At 40.3% G+C, this 20427-nt stretch overlaps 1 protein-coding gene across 1 annotated transcript in view; it reads left to right on the top strand.

The window, feature by feature from the left end:
- Positions 1–6527: 6527 nt before the first annotated feature.
- Positions 6528–20427, top strand: part of LOC107745831 (MAP kinase-interacting serine/threonine-protein kinase 2-like) — a 14582-nt gene continuing 682 nt past the window's right edge. Inside the window, exons 1-11 of the mRNA XM_016559836.1 lie at positions 6528–6654; positions 7851–8018; positions 8320–8410; positions 9228–9329; positions 9471–9568; positions 13043–13122; positions 13242–13315; positions 13474–13578; positions 13959–14014; positions 14200–14295; positions 18182–18376. Coding sequence (XP_016415322.1) covers positions 7968–8018; positions 8320–8410; positions 9228–9329; positions 9471–9568; positions 13043–13122; positions 13242–13315; positions 13474–13578; positions 13959–14014; positions 14200–14295; positions 18182–18376 — 948 coding nt within the window. The 5' untranslated portion in view covers positions 6528–6654; positions 7851–7967. The remainder of the gene's footprint in view (positions 6655–7850; positions 8019–8319; positions 8411–9227; positions 9330–9470; positions 9569–13042; positions 13123–13241; positions 13316–13473; positions 13579–13958; positions 14015–14199; positions 14296–18181; positions 18377–20427) is intronic.

Genomic DNA, 20427 nt, shown 5'->3' with positions numbered 1-20427 from the left:
AGCCTGCTGATTCATAAACGTGAAACACATTTGTTTCTGTCCACTAGATGGCGATAAAGGCATTTCACAACACAGACCTGGGGCAAGTTCAAGCTCAAACCGGTGTGCACCGTTTTGCTACGGTTTCCGGTTTGAACGACATGTTTCCTGGAAACGGTGTGCAACAGGGTTTGAGATTGTTTTCTCTTGTTTGGTGGGTGTGTCAAACATGTCAGCCCAATCAGCAGCAACATGTATGTAAACCACGCGGTATTAAAGAGACAACTGGCACAATGTAATTAACATGCAAATAAATTCACAAGGGCAAGAATATTGTTTGCACATGTTTATTTACATTAAAGGCAAAATAACTGAAATAATAAGGGCACAAGTATAGATCTGGAACTTCTTTAAGTCTGTCTAAATATCATTTAGTAATTGCAATGTCTTCTGGTCCATATCCTTTCCTTAGGAAGGTGTGCTAGACACTGATTAATGTAACATAAAAATACTATACATATTTATATATTTTGCTATTGTATTATGGAGTGACACGTTAATAAACTTTTCTATACCCCTCTGATTATATAATGGTAAATATTACAATATCATAGCACAACAACAGTGATCAGCAATAATGATAAGCCGAATACTCACAATTAAGGTCATAGATCATAACACAGTCTTGGAGGTAAGAAGTGGATTATCCTTCACCTGAAATGTTTGTCTTTTCATCCTGAAATGCGAGGCAAATGTTGGATCACAATAATTAGGAACCACAGTTTCCACAAATCCCATCCCATTTGATTGGGATGTTCTCTTTTACTCTGGAGGGCAAGGGCAGTGACTGTACCATCGAGCGTATTTTGCAGTATTAAACACATATTTATACCGATTTCATCAGGCTCCGAAAATTCTTCAAAAAGAACACAAAGAATGGCCTTCTCAGATGCCATAGTTGCAACTCTTGCGTCATCAGAACAGAGTGTTCAACGCACCACCGTTTCCGTTTAAAAAACGTTTTGCACCGTTTTCGTTGGGACTGAACGCAGCCCTGGATGATGAAATGTTGCATTACCTTGAGTCCTGATCACTAATTTTATTAAACTAGGTCCACAATTTGGTTATGCAACGGGTTTTCCTTTTTGGACAAGGCTCTTTTATAATTGTTATTTCTTTAGCGTTTTAACTACGACTAAGCCAGTTTGTAATGAGTTTATAGTTATCTCATTGCTCTGTTGTCTACTATCCTGCATGCTGAATAAGTGCTGAGTTGCACGTTTAGAGGAAATAATTATTCAGCCCCAGTTTGTCTGGATGATGAAGTCGTTAACTGTTAATCGCGCTCCACCCTTGACTTCAACATCACCTCTCCATGTCGCAATCTTCAGTCTGCCCGCAATTCCAGATTTTTCCAGTAGTCTCTGCGACTAGAGGGCGTGTTTTAGTGTCACGCAACACTGACGTTGAACGCTGCAACAAGGTTATGCTAGTTTGTTATGTGCTCGTTAAAGCCCATTTCCAAAGCCAAGTAAAGTTCTTAGAGATTCACGCCAATTCAAAAAGCTTATATGCACTTTAAGTGTTTTCATGCAAATCTTCAGTCTGCCCGCAATTCCAGATTTTTCCAGTAGTCTCTGCGACTAGAGGGCGTGTTTTAGTGTCACGCAACACTGACGTTGAACGCTGCAACAAGGTTATGCTAGTTTGTTATGTGCTCGTTAAAGCCCATTTCCAAAGCCAAGTAAAGATTTTAAGAGATTCACGCCAATTCAAAAAGCTTTGTTAGCAAAAAGCTTATATGCACTTTAAGTGTTTTCATGCACAAATGTAACAAATACTCAAAATGAAGCCAAGCTACCAACTGCTCTAAAAAAAAGTTCAACTGAAAGCTATTGTTCAGAGAACGTATTTATACTACATGCTTAAGCAACGTTTAAGAAATATGAATAAATAATAATAATAATATAATTTCATATAATAAATTTTTATTAGGGAAAAACACACCCAAAAGAAGACTACACTCTTATACACTGAAGAACTATTTTGCCAGTTGCCTTTGCATGTGTACATCTTACTTTTATCAGGACAGCACTGTTTTGCCTGTATAGTGGTGCAGTGCAGTGATGATATCAGATGGCAATACATTGGTACTATATATCATCATCTACAGCCGTCATACGGTATGTACCATAGATTACATTAATTAAGGTCCATAAAGGAATCAATGCGCGAGTGTGGTTGTCTGATTCAAAGAAGCGACTCAAAAGAGTAACTTAAGTGATTCATTTGACCGAGCATTGCTCTGTAAAACATAAGAAAATAGCTTCGCTAGGCCTACGTGAGCACCTACATAGAAGCGCTACATAAAGTGTAAACATAATGCTTCCAACTGCAAATGTTGAATATGCGCATGCATACACACAATAAATGTATTAATCTCTAAATATAGTTGTTGGAAAGGGTTACAAATGTCTTGGTTAAATAGTGTGTTGCATCAGATTAAGCACTGCTGCTGTTCCGTCACATTCCTGCGGCACTGATCAACAGTTCCGCGCCATAACAGGCGTTTTCTTTCGCTTTCAGCAACAAAACGCCTGGCCGACCGTCTGTTACGTGTTATTATCTGGATATTGTCGTGTTCTTTCGGAATGTACCAGAACTGGAATGAAGCAGAAACTGCACGTCAGTGGGCGGAGCTTTGACCTCATGCTCCTGGAGTGGTGGATACGTGCAGGACGAGATGAAAGCACACGCGAGAGCACTCGCGGTGTAATCAAGCGTTGGCGCTTTCAAGCTGATTCAATGCGGGTAAATGTTGCATAAGGTTGTCTATCTTGGGATTCGAATTTGCTATTTTATACTGTTATCTAGATTCTAGACTACTGAATCCCAGGGACACTAAAATACTCTGAAACGAAAAGAAATCTTTGAATAAATGCATACAGTTTAATAATATTGTGAGGAAGAAACGAACAAACAAACAAACAAGTGTTATGATAGAAACATCTTTAGATAAGTGTAATATGCAGACATATCTAAGGACAAGTACATACCTAGAGATATATGTAGTATATATCTAGGCTATATCTGTATTTAACTATAAGGAATTGGGATATGCTTTATCTAAAAAAATGTTTCAGTGTGATCCTGTTTAATTTTAAGTTGTTGTTTTGTTTTGTTTTACCCTGCATTTATGTCACTGTTATGTTCTTGAAACTCCAACTATTCTGACTCTCACAGACATGCAAATATTTTTCCATTTGTTCCACTAGTATTTACATTTTCTGGGTTTATTGTTTGGGGCCTGGAGGATTTCCAGTTTCTAGGAGATTAGGAGAAACTGAAAAAAGCACACTTATGCAATAGAGGCCCAGAACACATTGCTTAATCAGAAAAATATTTTAGGGATGGACAAAATTCTTCATTTAAGAGGAAAGAGGAAGTACATGCTTCCCTCCACAGTTGCTGTTTTTCTACAAAACCTTTCAACTTTATTAGTTTCATAGATTTTTTTTTTTTATAGCCAGACCTTATGTATACCTATTATGTGCAGCCAAGCAGTAATATGTAATCCACAATCTCAGGTTGAGCAGGTAGTGAGGATGTAATCACATTCAGGTGTATTCTGCTGTCAATGCCTGATGTTTCTGATGACAGTCACCTCATAAGCTGTTCATGCTTTCCTGCCACATGGATTTTGATTCCAGGAAAGGTTTAGGCGCTACAGCAGAAGTGTGAATAAATCTTCATTATGTGTGTATGTACTAGCTGACTCCTCGGAAAACCTACACACCCTTGATGTAACAGAAGAGGACTACAGAATTCCCAAAGAGATCAGTCCAAACACACACACACATACACACACACACACACACACACACACACACTCGTCTGTCTTTATCTCCCTCTCCAAACACACACACTCTCACACTCCACTGTCATCGCACACACAAACACCTCTCTTTTTCACTTTCTCCACTTTCCTCACTTTTCCTCCCCAACAAAAACGTCACATATGTTCTTGCATTGCACTGTACATTCAAATGCAGATTAGTTCTCTTATACAGAACAACCAGACATTAGCCTACTTTTCCTAACACCCATAGAACCTCACCAATCAGATCCCACCCTCTTTGGGATGTACATGTGTGTGCTGCTGTTATTGACTCTGTTATGCATTCCTACCCAATGGAGAGTTAGAATACCATTTGGACCCTTTTGCGAAGACCCCACTCTGTCAACCTAGAGTACCCTCTGCTCCTCCTCTATCACGTGGCTTGTTTTCAACATAACTTGGCATTTCATCATGTGTTTCTTTCCTCCGAGTCTCGCTCTGAACCTTGCGTAATCTTTAGGGCTGTTTTCATGGCTGAATATATAGGCCAAAACACACTGAGAGGCCAACGGGAGGGGGAAGTCACAAGATGTCCCTTGGACCCAAATGGCTCTAAGTTGCATTGAATTGTTTGATCACCTGAGAAAATAAAGCCACTGAAGAACATTATATATTACTATTGACACAACTTGTGAGTTAAGGATAAGAAAGTTTCACTGTTTTTGTGACATTGTACATTGTATGGAAGCTAAAATGACTCGGGTATCAAAACTGCCATGCCTGGGGCACATAGTTATTTCACTTGGCTCATTCATGGGATCGAAATCATCAAAGCTTTCATTAACACCAGCGTGAGGATACACTCCTGACCGTCTATCTCCGACTCAGCATGTCTGTAAAACGTGCCTGTGTCACGATCGTGTGTGTGTGTGTGTGTGTGTGTGTGCCAGTGAATTCCAACATTCCCATCCATCCAATTAAGGGAAAGGAATGATGAAGTTACAGTTCAGATGAGACAGTTGTGTTTTAACAAATGTTGCTCATGCATTGTTCCTAAATAATCTACAAGAAAATATTGCTCTTCATGAAAGGGTTTCCCAAACTGTTGGTGAAAAGCTAATAATTAATTAAATCATGAAATGTAATATATTATTATTATTATTATTATGTATTATAGTTATTGAAATATTTACTTTAAATCTCAGGGGGTACTTTAAGGAAATATTTTAGGTCCAAAAAAAAAAAACAGATGTAGCCTAGATCCCAACTCCATACATTATGAAACTGTAAATTTGCATGTGTAATTGTAATATGAATAAGAAACACATTGTCTTAAAATGTCTTCAATTCAATGTGTTACTGTCGTTTCTTTGTAATTATTTGTGAAATGTAAATTGTTTAGTTGAAAATCCTACACCATTTATATATATATATATATAATCTCTAGTCACTCATTTTGTAATGAACATTTCAAGTCATCATTAGCTATATTTCCTTAATAGAAGTCCAGTTCTTACCAGCTGTTTAAAAACTCACGCTTAGTCATTTGGGGATTTTTAACAGTTAATTTGTCTGTTGCAGAATATTGCATCAGGCAAAATGAATGCTAGTTCGACTAGTGTATACACACGACGTACGACTTGGATTATGAACATTTGAGTCTTCATAATTCTTTTGAGTGGATTCATATTACGGTACCAGTACCAGTTTAAAAGGCTTTTACATTTTTAGTGATAAAGAACGAACAGACTAAAGCCCATTAGCACAACATTCGTCAGCAGCCCACGTGACTCTCGTGCTCTCTCTCTCAGTTGATGCGGAGTGTATGGGAAGCCAAACAACTCAAATGTGGGACGAAACGGCGCGGTATTCAAGTGTTCGCGCCGCGCTGACCTGTCATAGGCGCGGCTCAATGGACAGCGCAGAGAGGACGTGTTTACTAGCGCCACCTAACTGACAGCGCGGCGCTGATCAGTTAAAACAGCGCAGCGCGAACATTACTCTTCTTCTTCTTCTTCATGTTTTATGGCGGGTGGCATCCAACGTTAAGGTGCATTACCGCCACCTACTATGCGAACATTACTCTCCGCAGAAGTTCGTGTTTTTTTCCTGCACATAACATAATGAAAATCAGTATTAAGTTATTACATTTCTTTTGCTTACCTTTCTACTACATGTAAACAGTTGTACTTTGAAAAACTGCAAATATAAAATATATAAGACTTTAATAAATTTACAATACCATAGTCCTCTTGAGGAGCACATAAGCAAAAGAAATGTAATAACTTAATACTGATTTTCATTATGTTATGTGCAGGGAAAAAACACGAACTTCTGCGGAGAGTAATGTTCGCATAGTAGGTGGCGGTAATGCACCTTAACGTTGGATGCCACCCGCCATAAAACATGAAGAAGAAGAAGAGTAATGTTCGCGCTGCGCTGTTGTAACTGATCAGCGCCGCGCTGTCAGTTCGGTGGCGCTAGTAAACACGTCCTCTCTGCGCTGTCGAGTCGGTCGCGCCGCTCGGTCCATTGAGCCGCGCCTATGACAGGTCAGCGCGGCGCGAACACTTGAATACCGCGCCGTTTCGTCCCACATTTGAGTTGTTTGGCTTCCCATAGGAGTGTGTGTGGTGCGTGTTTACAGAGACGAGGGGGCTGGTCTAACTGAAGGAGGTGGGTAGGGAGGGGCGTGAGATTATAAAACCGAGGATCGCCGTGTGTCTTTTTTTGTACCTTCCACATAGTCCCTACCGCCCACGGCCACCATCTGCTGCTCCCGAAGCAGAGGCTCATACAACGGCGTCAAGCCTGGAGCTTTAAAGACAACAACGGGGGTAAGGACGAGCTTTACATTCAGCTGATAGATCGGGATTGACAGACGAGTAAACTGAACGTGGCTTTGATTTTAAAGGATGCGGCGCAACGGTTGGATTTGGGTCATTGTTGGCAGATCTTTGGAAATGTCTCGAAATTACTTTTTTCATATAGTGCTGTCATTTGTCTTTGGGAGGTTTTCGTTACTTCACACTGATTTAAGGTGCTGGTGGACCCATTGCAGTCACTGCGTTGTATATTGTTTTTGAATCATTCATTGTATTCATTCAGTGTGGTGATTCGTTGAACATCACGAGTGCATGTGATTAACGTTAGTCTCACAAAGAAAATAATGTACTATGTCGTTGAGTGAATAACGGACGGAAATAGCGAGCATTTTCTACCGGAGTTATTCTTGGCACAAGTCTCAGGGGCATGTAAATGCAAGTCCCTGCTTGTGACGTGACTTGCTCTTACTGCGCCTGTAGTATATTATCTGTTTGAGGTGACGGTTTAAAGGACCAGTTCACTCAGAAATAAGAATTCTGTCATTTTATCTCAAACTCACATCGTTACAAACCCACATCACTTTAATTTTTACGGACACACAATGGGGACATTTTGCAAAAAAAGTCTTTGTATTCTTTGACAATGAATGGTGACTGAAAATGTCAAGGCTCTAATTAAACAACTCAAATCAGCATAAAAGTAGTCAACACGACTCGTCTTTTTATTTCAGGTTTTCTGGAGCCACTATATAAGATATAAAGGGCAGACGAATGGTTTATTTGAATCGATTCTGTTGATTCAGTTTATAACACCAGTCTGGGTTGCGCTGAATGATTCGTTCATAAATCGGACTGATCCAGTTTTCGAGTTCAACTCGCTGACTTAGCGATTCGGTTGTAGATGTTATTCACTGATGATCTTCACCTCCAGTGAGCTAACAACTTATTATTGGTCTATCCTCACACAAACTATAAAGTACATTTGTAATATAGCGCATGAGTCGTTTGGACTACTTTTATGGTGATTCTGCATCCTTTTTTACAGCTTTATAATTATAATTCATAATGGCAAGGGTAATAATAAACAAATTATTCCTTTATATACCTTTGGTTATTAGAAACTAGTTGTCAGAATTAAGTGCTATAGTGCTTAGTTTGTAATTAAATACATGGCCAGATTTACAATGAAGCTATTATTTCCCCCTCAGGTATCCCATTTAAAGCACCACGGTTCCGAAGACATTGGATTAGCTGAGTGAAATTTATCACTAAAGCTAAGACCACCGTTGTTGACGCCATCCACCAGTCCCACAAATCAGAACAAAATGGTGCAGAACAAGATCACAGAAGTTACCGGATTCCATCGCTCTTTTAAGGTGAGAGTGCAATCTCACTCGTCTCCACTGCTGTTGCATGAACAAATTAATTGTTTTGGCATTAGGCAATAGATCACATCACATAATAGGCACAAATGTTTTCATTTATTTATACTTCGCTCAGGCGGATTCCATTGCATAGGGTATCAGAGATCAAACATTAATTAAACATTAAACCGAATGCCAGGAAGCTCTTAGTTGTTCATTAGAAGCCTAGTAATAAGTATCTGCAAGGCATTTAACAAATGTGCAACACTGTTAAACTGTTGAAGTCTTGAATAATATATATTTTTATCTCCAGGGCCAAAATCCCTTTGAATCTGAGGAATTTTCCAAAACAGGATCCCATCTCCTTGAATCTGCCTTCGATTTTGATTGTTCCGCCCGACCTGGTAAGTTGATGTTGTTTTTTATCTAACTGTTATGGAAAAACCAATAGGAAGACCTGTTGACAGAAAGCACTGCCTGTGATTCGTGACCAGCTGCGCTTATGCTAACGATTAACTACGTATATGCTAACGGCGATGTTTATTTCAATCCGAAATTCAAATTAAAATATGGAATAATATTCATTACAGAAGCTCTAAATATTAAAAATGTAATTGAAACTTACCTGCTTGAACTTGATCGGGGTGTTTTGTTAGTTTGATGCGTTTCTTCCTCTTGAGGTCGCCACTGCTTTTAAGAAGAGGTTGCCCGGTTTTCACAACAAAACCCGCCCAATCGCGTTTCGAGGGGGTCCCCCGTTAAAAATCGCGTTCCGAGGATAAAATACGCGTGTTTTGGCGGGGTTCATGGTTCATGTTAATGGGGTCGTTTTTCAACCCGCGGACATGAAAAACAACCCGTGGCAACAGTGTTAAAGCAGCCCAATTCCGCGGGAAAACCGTGGACTTGGCAACACTGGAAGAGGATAGCTTTCGGATAGCGCATCAAGAACCGGGTTGACCGGGTACTTGGTACCACCGGTACTTAAGAAAACCTGGTACCGTAACGTTTTCATTTTTTTAGTACCGACTTGGTACCGAAATACCGGGTCTTTTGACAACACTACCTTACACCAATGTTAACATACTTTATCTTTACAGATTAGGGATGAATACCATCTGCTTATTTTTTCCTAGTATAATCAAGCTGCTTTCGGTGCATGTTTATATGACAGCGTATCAGGTTTTTACATTTGAATTTTCTTTCTGTTATGATGTGCAGACATGCCATCCAGCCAGCCCATCGACATCCCAGATGCCAAAAAGAGAAACAAGAAGAAAAAGAGATGCCGGGCAACAGACAGCTTCTCAGGGCGATTTGAGGGTAAGTGCATATCAGATGGGGTTTTCTATTTTTCCAAGGTGTTAAAGTTTCTCCAGGGGAATTATTCAAGTATACTTTTACAGTTTGACAGGTCCAAATGGGTTCAGTAGTGTAATAATAACACTTTTGTTTTCATTTCAGATGTATATAAACTGCAAGACGAGGTGCTGGGAGAAGGGGCCTATGCCAGAGTCCAGACCTGCATCAACCAAATCACCCACAAAGAATATGCTGTGAAGGTAAGATGCTTTATGGGTTACGTGTGTTAAAGAAGACATATTATGCCCCTTTTTACAAAATGTAATATAAGTCTCTGGTGTCCCCCGAATGTGTCTGTGAAGTTTCAGCTCAAAATACTCCACAGATAATTTATTATAACATTTTGAAAATGCCTATTTTGAGTGGAAGCAGAAACACACTGTTTTTCGTGCCTGTCTCTTTAAATGTAAATGAGCTGCTGCTCCCCGCCCCCTTTTCCAGAATAGAGCTGCACCATTACAGCTCGGACCTGCTAAGAAACATCTGTTTTGGTTCTGATTATAATGTTTATCGTGCTGAAATCATGTGTTTTAAACCATACGAGTTTAAACTTCTGATATACGGTTTTCTGATAAACAGCTGGGAAATAAATCGCTTGTTTATTTTAGATCTGTGTGGCAGCAGCAATATACAGTAAATAAATCAATAAATCCACTGCTCTGTTGTCTCCTCTGAGGCTGGGACTCTAAACAGTGTTCTGTGCTCGTCTCTGCAGCCAAACACAGAACAGTTAGCATGCTTCGCTCAAACTTTCATCATGGCATTAGAGCTAGCGCACCGCTGTCGCTTGCAAATCAAAATGATGGTGTCATGGGCGTAAACTTGCAGATTAAGGGGCGGTAATATTATAATGAGATCCCTTTGCCACGTCACCAAGGGAGCGAAATCAGACGCGATCGTTTTCTTAGACGCTTGCAGAAAAAGGCTTACCAAAACAAAGTTACTGGGTTAATCTTTTTCACGTTTCCTTCGTTGGTAGATGCACCGGGGACCTGATTATAGCACTTAAAACCTGGAAAATTCAGATTTTCATGATATTTCACCTTTAAATTTTAACTAACCTGAGCTGTGACAATGCAGTGTACCTTAAAATAGCAGTTGCGTTCTGTAAACGGGTATTCCATGTGAAGCATCCGTGCAGAAATGGCATTCAAGAGCTATTGTTAGAAAGGACTTTCCCTTTGAAGCCGTCTCTTGGAAATGGAATCAAATGGGTTACGGGAATGATTTTTCCCTCTTTGGCGAGCAGACGTGACTGTAGTTGTTTTGTGCTGACTGGCACTGTTGCATGTGATTGGAGAGGGCATGCTAGATTTCTGCAAGCAGTGGATGGTGAGGTCACGTTCAGGCCATGCTTATGAATTGCACACTTGGGTTTGAAAATGTTTAGATTACTGAATTCATTTTGTAACATATTTTTTAAAATCTGTGAATAGTATTTACTTTGCAAACTGAAGTATTTGCACCTGTCTGTGTAGTTTATCTAAGCCGCTTTCTCTTAACCAAGTGATGTTGTTGTTCACAGGCACGGATGCTTGAACAAACAGTGCCTCTGTTGTGCTACTGTAGTTTTACAAGTTATAGAGCAGGCTTAACGGAAAAACTTCATTGTTTTTGTTAGACCGGATAGAAGGCCAACCAACCAGAAATGTGGGTTACAGTTACATGCTCTTACCGTTCATCGCTCTCATTGGCTTGTAGGTTGTACTGTGGCGGGAACATAATGTACTGGCAAGTCTGTTGAAACATAAACCTCCTTGTGTAGCCATTTTCTCTTAACCGAGTGATGATGATGTTGTTCACACACACGGATATTTGAACACACAGTCCCTCTGTTGTGCTACTGTAGTTTTACAAGTTACAGAGCAGACTTAGCGGAAAGACTTTATTGTTTTTGTTAGACCGGTTGAAAGGCCAACCAATCAGAGACGGGAAACGGTCTTATGCTCTTACCGTTCATCGCTCTTATTGGCTGGTAGATTGTACCGTGGTGGTAACATAATGTACTGGCAAGTCTGCCAAAAAATAAACCTCAAGAGAAGGGGGGGCTAGGGTGGAGTTAAATCCTTGAAGTGTTTACCTACCTTTTTTTTGTCTCTCTCACACATTGCAGAATCTAGAACAAAAGCATATTAGGAAATGTACATTGTGTGCCAGAAATATGTCTTGTTTTTACTTATTGATTTGAGGAAGTTGTGACGGATGTTTTGTTTTGTGTTCCAACAGTATAATTTAAAAACTTTTTTTTATTTGAAAAAAAAAACCCTGTTTTCTTATTTTTATCAGAATTTAAAATGGTCTTCCTTGTTTTAATTTGCACATAAAAGAGGAACAATATAGCATATTTTATTTCGCCCACCATAACAATATCGTGCATATTCATTACCGTGATATATCGCAATGCCGAATACATGCACAAGTATAATTTCAATATAAGGTCCTCTATAAGCCAGCCAAGCAAATACAATATAATGATTTAGGGATGAGTTTTAATCCCTGAGGGGGATGGATCATTACAAGCATTAGGTCAGTTTATGCTGGGATGGGTTTCAGACAACTCTCACCAGATGTCCTGCCATCCCCCTCCTCATTTTTGCATAGTTTGGGGGGGGGGTCCTGGTCTGCACAAAAGGTAAGGCTGAAAGAAAACAACTCCAGTAGCCATCTCAGCTGGGCCTGGGTGGTGTTTACAAGCGTGGTTTGATTTACAGACAGCGGTCAGATTCTATAGGGCGCCTTTCTAAGCTAACATGGAGATTTATGTGCGCTCTTACTTGCATCGTATAGCATAATGTATTTGCCAACATATTGTGAAAGCTTTTCTGTGCAGCAAATAACATGTTTAGACTTCAACTAGGTGAAATCTGTCCCCACATCCCTTAGGTTCCCTCAAGCATTTATAATACCCTGTAATTTTTTTTGGCGGCTTTTGAGTAGATTGATTGCTGACTCAGCCGTGTGGCAGCAGCGCTGGGGTTTTTGGGAATGCGCTGGCCTGCAGGCCTCATTCTTAACCCTGATACGCATTGTGTGCTCACCTGCACGCTCTCAATAGCACTGCTAATCCAGGGAGCTGGAAGAGCCGAACAGAGTCCGGAAAACACAGAGGCCTTGCATAGGGGGAGGATGTGATTCAGTGTCAACAGTATCTTTTGCTAGTGTATTTGTTCATTGGACTCGGGGATTAAATGAATGGTGTGGGCCCCTTGTTTTCAGTTTTTAAAATCTTTTTAATGTTAGTTTTTTGGAGGGATAGTTCACCCAAGAATAAAAATTGTTTTTCACTCACCCTCATATTGTTCTAAATGTATATGACATTCATTCTTCTGTGAAACACAAAAGTATTTTTTCTCCATACAGTGAAAGTCGGGTCCAAATCAACATTAAGATCCCATTTGTTTCATTCAATTTTAAAATGTGCACATCAACTTATATGCAACACACATATATAACAGTAACATACTTGTATATTCATGCATATACAAAAACAACACTTGATCGTTCACTTTTTTTGGTGAGCTATTATTTTAAAGTGGATTAAACGGCTCTCTTTATTGCCTTTAGAAGTTAATTTGTAATCAGACGGTCACTTAGATTAAGGAACAGTTGTCACCTTAGGATGTTGATTCTCATTTGGCTTTGAGCTTAACCTGCCATTTTTTTTCACCTTGTAGATAATTGAGAAAAGGCCAGGACACAGCAGGAGTCGTGTTTTCAGAGAGGTGGAAATGCTGTACCAGTGTCAGGGCCACAGGTAACCCATACATTTGTGACGATCCTTAAATATATGCAATGAAAACTTGTATGTTATGCATTTTAATAACCTGCAATTGTCGACAGTGTGGTTTTGACTCTCTTTTGTCCACCCAACAGAAATATTCTGGAGCTGGTGGAGTTCTTTGAGGAGGAGGACAAGTTTTACCTTGTGTTTGAGAAGCTGAGAGGAGGTACGTGTGCTTCTGTAGTGTTATGTTACTTTTGAGAAACATTATCCAGTCTCCCCTGGGCCCAAAGACCAGCCATGAGTAATTAAATTGAGACCCTCTCCACTGGAATGTATAGATCGCATGCCCTGGTGTTAATTTGTAACAATGTGTTTTTTTAGGTTCTGTCTTGGCCCACATTCACAAGAGGAGATACTTCAGCGAGCAGGAAGCCAGCATTGTGGTGCAGGACATTGCGAGTGCGCTGGACTTCCTTCACAATAAAGGTATGAGAACACAGACTTGGAGAGGTGCCTTAGGACTGGAAAGGGGAGATAAGAAGATGATGTTACACATGGGGGATGGCTTTCTCTGGAGACAGTTGGGGAAGGGGAGGTTATGGGGGTTGTTGGAAATTGAATCAAGTTGAAACTTGATCATATTTCATCGACTAGCTTGAGGGATGCGCACTGGATTTCTAGGTGAAGTTGTGGGCTTACGTTTTATTCCTGTCAGTACTGTTGGGTGAGGGGATGCTAAGCTAATTTTAGTAGCACTTAGCAACAAGCTGTTTTGGAAACATTCGCCTGTCTTTGCCCCGTCAACAATCCTCACTTAGCCTGAATACCACACAACTAACTCATGACTTATGTGTGTGCTTTTGTAGGAATGGCCCACAGAGACCTGAAGCCTGAAAACATCTTGTGTGAACACGAGGACAGGGTGAGTCTTTTACGACAGCGTGTTTGCCGAGTCAGAGATTCAGAATATACTTTGCATTTGTGGTAAAAGTTTGATCAGATTATTTGATTTATTGTTTCCAGGCAGACTATAAACACTAAATCATGCCTGTCGGTTTTGGATAGTCAAAGGTTTTTGATCAGATTTTCTGTCTGTGTTTCTTGCAGATTTCGCCTGTGAAGATTTGTGATTTTGATCTGGGCAGTGGAATTAAACTCAATAGTGACAGTTCACCCATCTCCACTCCAGAGCTCCTCACTCCAGTGAGTGTCTTTGTGACCCTTTGACCACAGATTCTACCAAGCAATGAATTGCATTTGTCTGAGAAACAAACATGATAAGCTGCTAACGGCCACTTCCCTGTTGTTTTGAAGTCTATGGATAAGATGTGCACATTGTCAATGTCGTTACTTATCAGGAGGACATGCTTTAATGCGATTGGTCGATGTTGAGTAGTGTCAGTACTCAGTAGAGTAGCTCATTCTGATTGGCTAATGTAATCATTCTAAAGAAGTGATGAGGTCAAGGAATGGTTTTATTACCACAGTGGAACTTTTAAAGAGGCCAAACTCTGTTGTGAGATAGTGGAGCAGCAGTATTGAGCCCATTCTCTACATCCGTGTAGTTATCAACTTCACAAACTTGTGGATAACTTTTGGCTTACAATCTTAAAAATGATACCCAGTTCCTGTATCTTTCAAAATATTTGAAATGGGGTTTATTATTTTAAGCTCTTGAGTTTATCTCTGCTGTGTTTGTGCGTGTGTGCGTGCGTGTGGGTGTGGGTGTGTGTGTGTGTGTGTAAACAAAGATCTGTCTTCAGCTTCATGGCTTTGAATGATTGGGGCAAGACTGGTGAGAACAGGTGATATGGTGGGGGTGGACAGTGAGAAATCCTCCACATGGGGCTTTCAGGGTCAACCTGAATTGGATCCAACAGCTTGTTGAAAAGACTATTTGTGGACTGAATGGTTAAAGGGTGAAAGGTTCTAGTGTATCTAGTCAGTAAACAATGTGGGGTTTGTCTTTATGCCCTGTGCTTGCTGATGGGCCAGTTATCTCATGTGATTCTGCAGTAGGGGATAGGGTTTGATTTAATGCATTGCATGTATTTAAAGGGATAGAAAATTCTGTCATTTTCTCAAGCCCATGTCATTTCAAACCTGTAGAACTTTCTTCTGCAAAACACAAAAGATGTTATTTTGAACAAAATCTGCCTGTGTTCATTTTGTCCATATAATGTAAGTGGGATCCAGTGTTGTTTTTAAAAGTTAAAACGGTTAAAACCGTTAAATCATTCTTTAAAATATATCTTCAAAATACTACTTTTGTGTAGGTGAAAAGAAATCATACAGGTTTTGAACAACATGAAGTTTTAATTTTTTGGGTGAAACTTTTACAATTCAGTCTTAGTTGTGCAGTGAGAAAGACCTTGAAGTAGGAAGCTCAGTTCTTGGCTGCTTTCATTTTTTCCAAGAAGCATGCCCTTATTCAGAGTTACAGAAACACAACTCCCTTCATCAGGAAAGGACAGAATATTGATCAGAAAGTTCTTTGTGATTTTTTTTTTAAATTTATTTTTTTATTTTTTTACTTTGAGCCAGTGTTTATATAGTTCCAAATTCTCAATTCCCCCCTTGCTACTTTTGGACAGCATGAGGACAAGACTTCAACCCAAACAAACGTTTCGGGTCTTTGTGCTCCAATTTCCTGTCGTACCTTCTCCCTTAAGCACAGTTTAGACTCAATTTCTCATTTGTTTTTATCTCTGTGGATTTCCTCAAGCCTGTCTGGGCATTAGTCTTTCAGTCAGTGTTACCACCCCACACCTAGCAACTGTTCTGTGATTGGTTTGGTGAGAGGGAGGATGAAAGGGGGAGGAGCATCTAGTGCACTCTCTGGTCATGCACTCAACATGTTTTTCTTGGGCAGGATCCCAGGGATCTTATCAGGGTTTTTTTTTTCACCGCTAGCTTGATGTTAACTCTTTGTTTATCACTTGATTGCTTTGCTTCTTATAAGATTTTCCCTTTTTAAAATTATTTTCTTTTTATAGTTACAGCAGGCTTTTTGTGTGCATGTGTAGTGTGATCCTATCATAAATGCTTCAAAAAAAGTCGCAATTTCTGAGAAGTGCATGTACTTTACTTCCTGAACTCTCCCTCTTCCTTTCTCTTGACGATCTTGCACTGCATGTACTTTTATACTGTGTGTTAGCCTATAACCGCAGTGGAAATTCATACATGTATAGGTGACTCGTTTGCTCAGCTGATGCATGCCTTACTGCCAACCACAAAAACACATGAACCGACCGCGCAACTGCTCAAGCCAGTTTGTCCTTCCTTGGAAAGCCCCATATGTAATCTGCATGTGTTAGATGCTAGAAGCTGCAAGTGACTGATGCAATGCTGTGCTAGTCTTACAGCTGAAGTTTGTCTTGAAAGTGAAAATCGGCTGCACAGTTATCATTCGAGACCCTCTCCCTCTTACCTCAAAGACACCGAGATAGGCTCACAAGCGAGCCAGAGGAATATACTTGGGTTTTATGAAACACGTGGAAACTGCTGCAGAACATGAGCCCTCATTTGCTAATTACAGGTCGCTCTGTTTCCCTGGTTTCTAGAAATTGGATACAGTTGGGTACACAACTGACTAGTTACATACTGTAGCAATGTATATGTAGATCTGGATTGGTTGTTCTTTCTGAAAGTCTTTTGTTCAGGAGTGGGGGTGGTTGTGAAGTGTTCTCTTGAATGTGAGGGTGTTGAGAGGCGGTGAGCCAAAACAGCCGTGTCGATGGGGGTTGGGTGCAACAGTGGAAGCTTTTGTCTGCACTCGGATTCCTGCACTGCGAAATAGCATTACATAAGTGCAAGAAGGCGGAGCAACAACGGCAGCTGGGTTGATGATAACAAAAGAGACTAGCAGAGCAGACCGACCGCTTCCTTTAACCTCAGACACACAAACCAAAACATGACCATGTTGCACTTGAACACCTGTGAAAATATACAGAGGGGGGTTGGATTTGCAGCATTATTGGTTTATGCCAACTTTTCAACTTCAACCTCGTGTGATAACGTATTTACGAGTGTATTTTATTGTAAGTTGTTGTATGGGCAAATTATTATACTTTTACGTCATGTAGGGTTCAGATATTGGCCTTGATGCATCAGAACTGAAGTATACAAATTCAGGGAAGTTCTGGCATTTGTGATCTCTTGGAAAAAAACGCTAAAGCAAGTTATTTTGTAACACTGACCTCAGTCTGAGTCGCATAATTATAGGGGCTTAATGCAGCAAGATGGCCCAGCCTGTTGAGGGAAAACTAAAAGGAACCCAGTTCTGCAGATCCTTCCAGAAGGGTTTTTTGTCCTGCTGAACTACTGAACTGTTACTTCAGAGAGGTTTTATCCTTTTACATCAAAGATGTGTGGGTCCGTGTGGTGATGTTGTTGCAAACTGAGTGTGTGTCGCTGTTATGTAATAAAGCATGGTATGTGGGTTTTCGGGGACGCACAATCCTTTATTTTTTTTCTTTTTTTTTTCTGTCCCAATGCACGACCTAGTTTTAGGCAGAGTTGGTCGGAGCCCGAACTAACAAAGCAGTCTGCACTTGTAGCTGAGCCCTCAAAACACTCCATGACTCACTTCCCCGCCTCCATCTGTGACATAACAGTCGTTACCCTGGTTACTTCAATTAAGGATCTGTATGCCACCGTCGCATTTTCTATCTGGACTGCGGCAGAAATGCGTTTCATAAGCAAGAACCAGGGATGAATACTTTAGCATTCAACTAGAAAATCTGTCGTCAACCCCCCTTCCCCCCCTCCACTCCAACTTGGCGCGATCTGCTGTTTACCATGTGATTCTCACGCTTTCGGTTTCAGACGTGCTTAGGGGTCTCACAGAACACATGACATTTGTCAGCTGAATGTGAACAAGGACGTCTACAGTGAGGGGGGAAAAATTTAGAAATTGAAATGCAGCTGTACATAACCAACACATTCACATTTTTTTTTCTTAGTTCTGTGTATGCTTGCCACATTGCATAGCCGATGTGACTGCCATTTCAGTATTTTTGCCTTTAGACTGAAACGACCCATGTGCTAATGATTACTTTCTTCTCACCCCTTCTTGCTCTCCCCTTAGTGTGGATCTGCTGAATACATGGCGCCGGAAGTTGTGGAAGCCTTCAATGAGGAGGCGACCATCTACGATAAGCGCTGTGACCTGTGGAGCCTGGGTGTCATCCTCTACATCATGCTGAGCGGTTACCCTCCCTTCGTGGGCCGCTGTGGAAGCGACTGTGGATGGGAGAATGGAGAACCTTGTCAAGCGTGTCAGGTACATCACACACCCTAGTCTATTCAACCACTGTGCACTGTTGTAAACCTACGTAACCCTGATGAAGGCTATTATGACTTGCATTACTTTAGCAGAGATCTTGTATAAGTGGAGCGAAGCTCTGATAATAGTGCCTCACCTAATTTAATTTATCGCTGTCCTTCCCCCACAGCCTTTTAATTGCAACAAGAAAATCCCCTGACTGACCATTAGGAATAACATTTTTTTTCTGTTATTCAAGCACTTCCAGAGTGTGTCCTTCTAGCTAGACTATCCCAGCAGTCTGCTTTCAAGACATGGGTTCCCCTAGTTGAGGAACCGGTAAATGCATTTGATTTAGGGTGTATGTGAGGTTTTCGCCTTGCAAGACTCGAATTGGAGTTGCAGCATCAGATGCATCCTAACCGATGTCTGGGAAACTCTAACGTTTCCTGTAAATTTCACTAAAATCTTATCAATAACCGATAAGAATGACTATAAACATTTCCGAGCACAACTGGAATTGAGTGCATGCTGGGAAGCAACCAGGTGGTTGCACAAGCACACGTTTGCCAGTGTGACTACATGAATGACGATGGTCGGTATCAGAGAGTTGAGGCTTTGAGCTTGTACCCCACTTTAAGGGGGCCATTATGGTACAGAAATATCAATCTGTCAGATTGTGGATGCCACCAAAAAGCAAACTATATAAATATTAAGAGGGGAGGGAGAGATTATTTTCAAGTAACATAAAACTGGAAAAAAAAAGGAAGAAAAAAAAGGATTCCAGAAAAAAAATATTTAAAAACAAAAACTAAACAAAAAAAAGTCTTCCAAGAAAATGTAGCTGTATGAGTGAAATGGTCTAAGAAAGTTTACTTGTTTTTTTTATTATACGTTAATGGTTGACTCCAGTGCAGAGTGTGCCACACTGATGTTTCAAACGTTGTTGAGCTTTGTTTAACTTTTTATTGAAAGAATATAATTTTTATGCAGGTGCTGTTCAAGTGGAACGTTTTCCTTTTTTATAGTTTTGTTACTTTATTAATGTTGATTTATATGCCGTAAAGAGTGAGAAGAGTGTATGCGAATGTGACTGGAGTTAGGGGGAAAAAGGAAGGAAAAAAGAAAGGGCGTCATATAGTCTGTTCAGATCTGATGTTTTACTGTTTTTGTTCTTGCTTTGGAAATGACTTCAGGGTTGTTTAAACTCCCCTTTTCTCTCAGAAATGATTGGTGGCTTGATCGTTTTAGTAAGACGCATCAATTTTAGCCAAAGTGCGCTTGTTTCTAAAATCGAATGCACTGAGGTATCTGGTAGTGCTGATCTTGAATCGGCTTTAGCCTTTCCTTTGCCAATTCATAAGACACAGCATACCTGGTAGAGCTGAGCACAGACCATCATTCACTCTCCGAGGTGCATAAAGCATTTGAGTCCAGACGTCTGGATTCAGTTTAAGTCTTTATAAATTCTGCAAGCATTAGTGTCACCAATGGGAGTTCAAATCACCCAAGCATACATTGAATGTTTTCAGAGTGTCGCCCGTTCTGTCGTGTTGCTCTGAGATGCTTTGAGAACCCTAATGGCAGTCCTTGATTTTGAAGGGCCCATTGTGCTGATTATTATGACACTGATTGTAACCTTTATTGTTTTTTTTGTCTTTCTTTCTTTAAGAATCTTTTTACAGATGCATCTTTGTGGGTTTTTTATGTCTTATAGTAAGACTTGAATTGTATGTGCAGAAGTTTCCTCATGTTTTGTTCAGGAAACTTCTTTTGCTACAATGTACAAATGGCAAACAAAAATGTTCATAAGCTGAGATTCAAAGCAATCTTTGGTTTGGAAAGTACCATTTCCACCACTTCTGTTCAGTATTTTATCTTTCTCCTTGGCTTTGGTATATTGCAGAAATCCCAAGTGTTTGGGTTTGTATTTTCTGAGGAGTCTGTGGCGCTTGGCTGGTCCTCTAAAGTCCCTGTGCCTCTGACAAAAGATTCACCACTCTTTTACCCATATTATAGTTATGGGTTGCCTTCTATTAACAGATCTGACTTGGATTCTCAAAAATATT

The sequence above is a fragment of the Sinocyclocheilus rhinocerous genome, unplaced genomic scaffold (assembly GCF_001515625.1).
Source record: "Sinocyclocheilus rhinocerous isolate Xijiao unplaced genomic scaffold, SAMN03320098_v1.1 scaffold558, whole genome shotgun sequence".
Classification (NCBI taxonomy): Eukaryota; Metazoa; Chordata; class Actinopteri; order Cypriniformes; family Cyprinidae; genus Sinocyclocheilus; species Sinocyclocheilus rhinocerous.
Note: the sequence above shows the minus strand (reverse complement) of the source record. Positions and strands in the feature narration are given on the sequence as shown.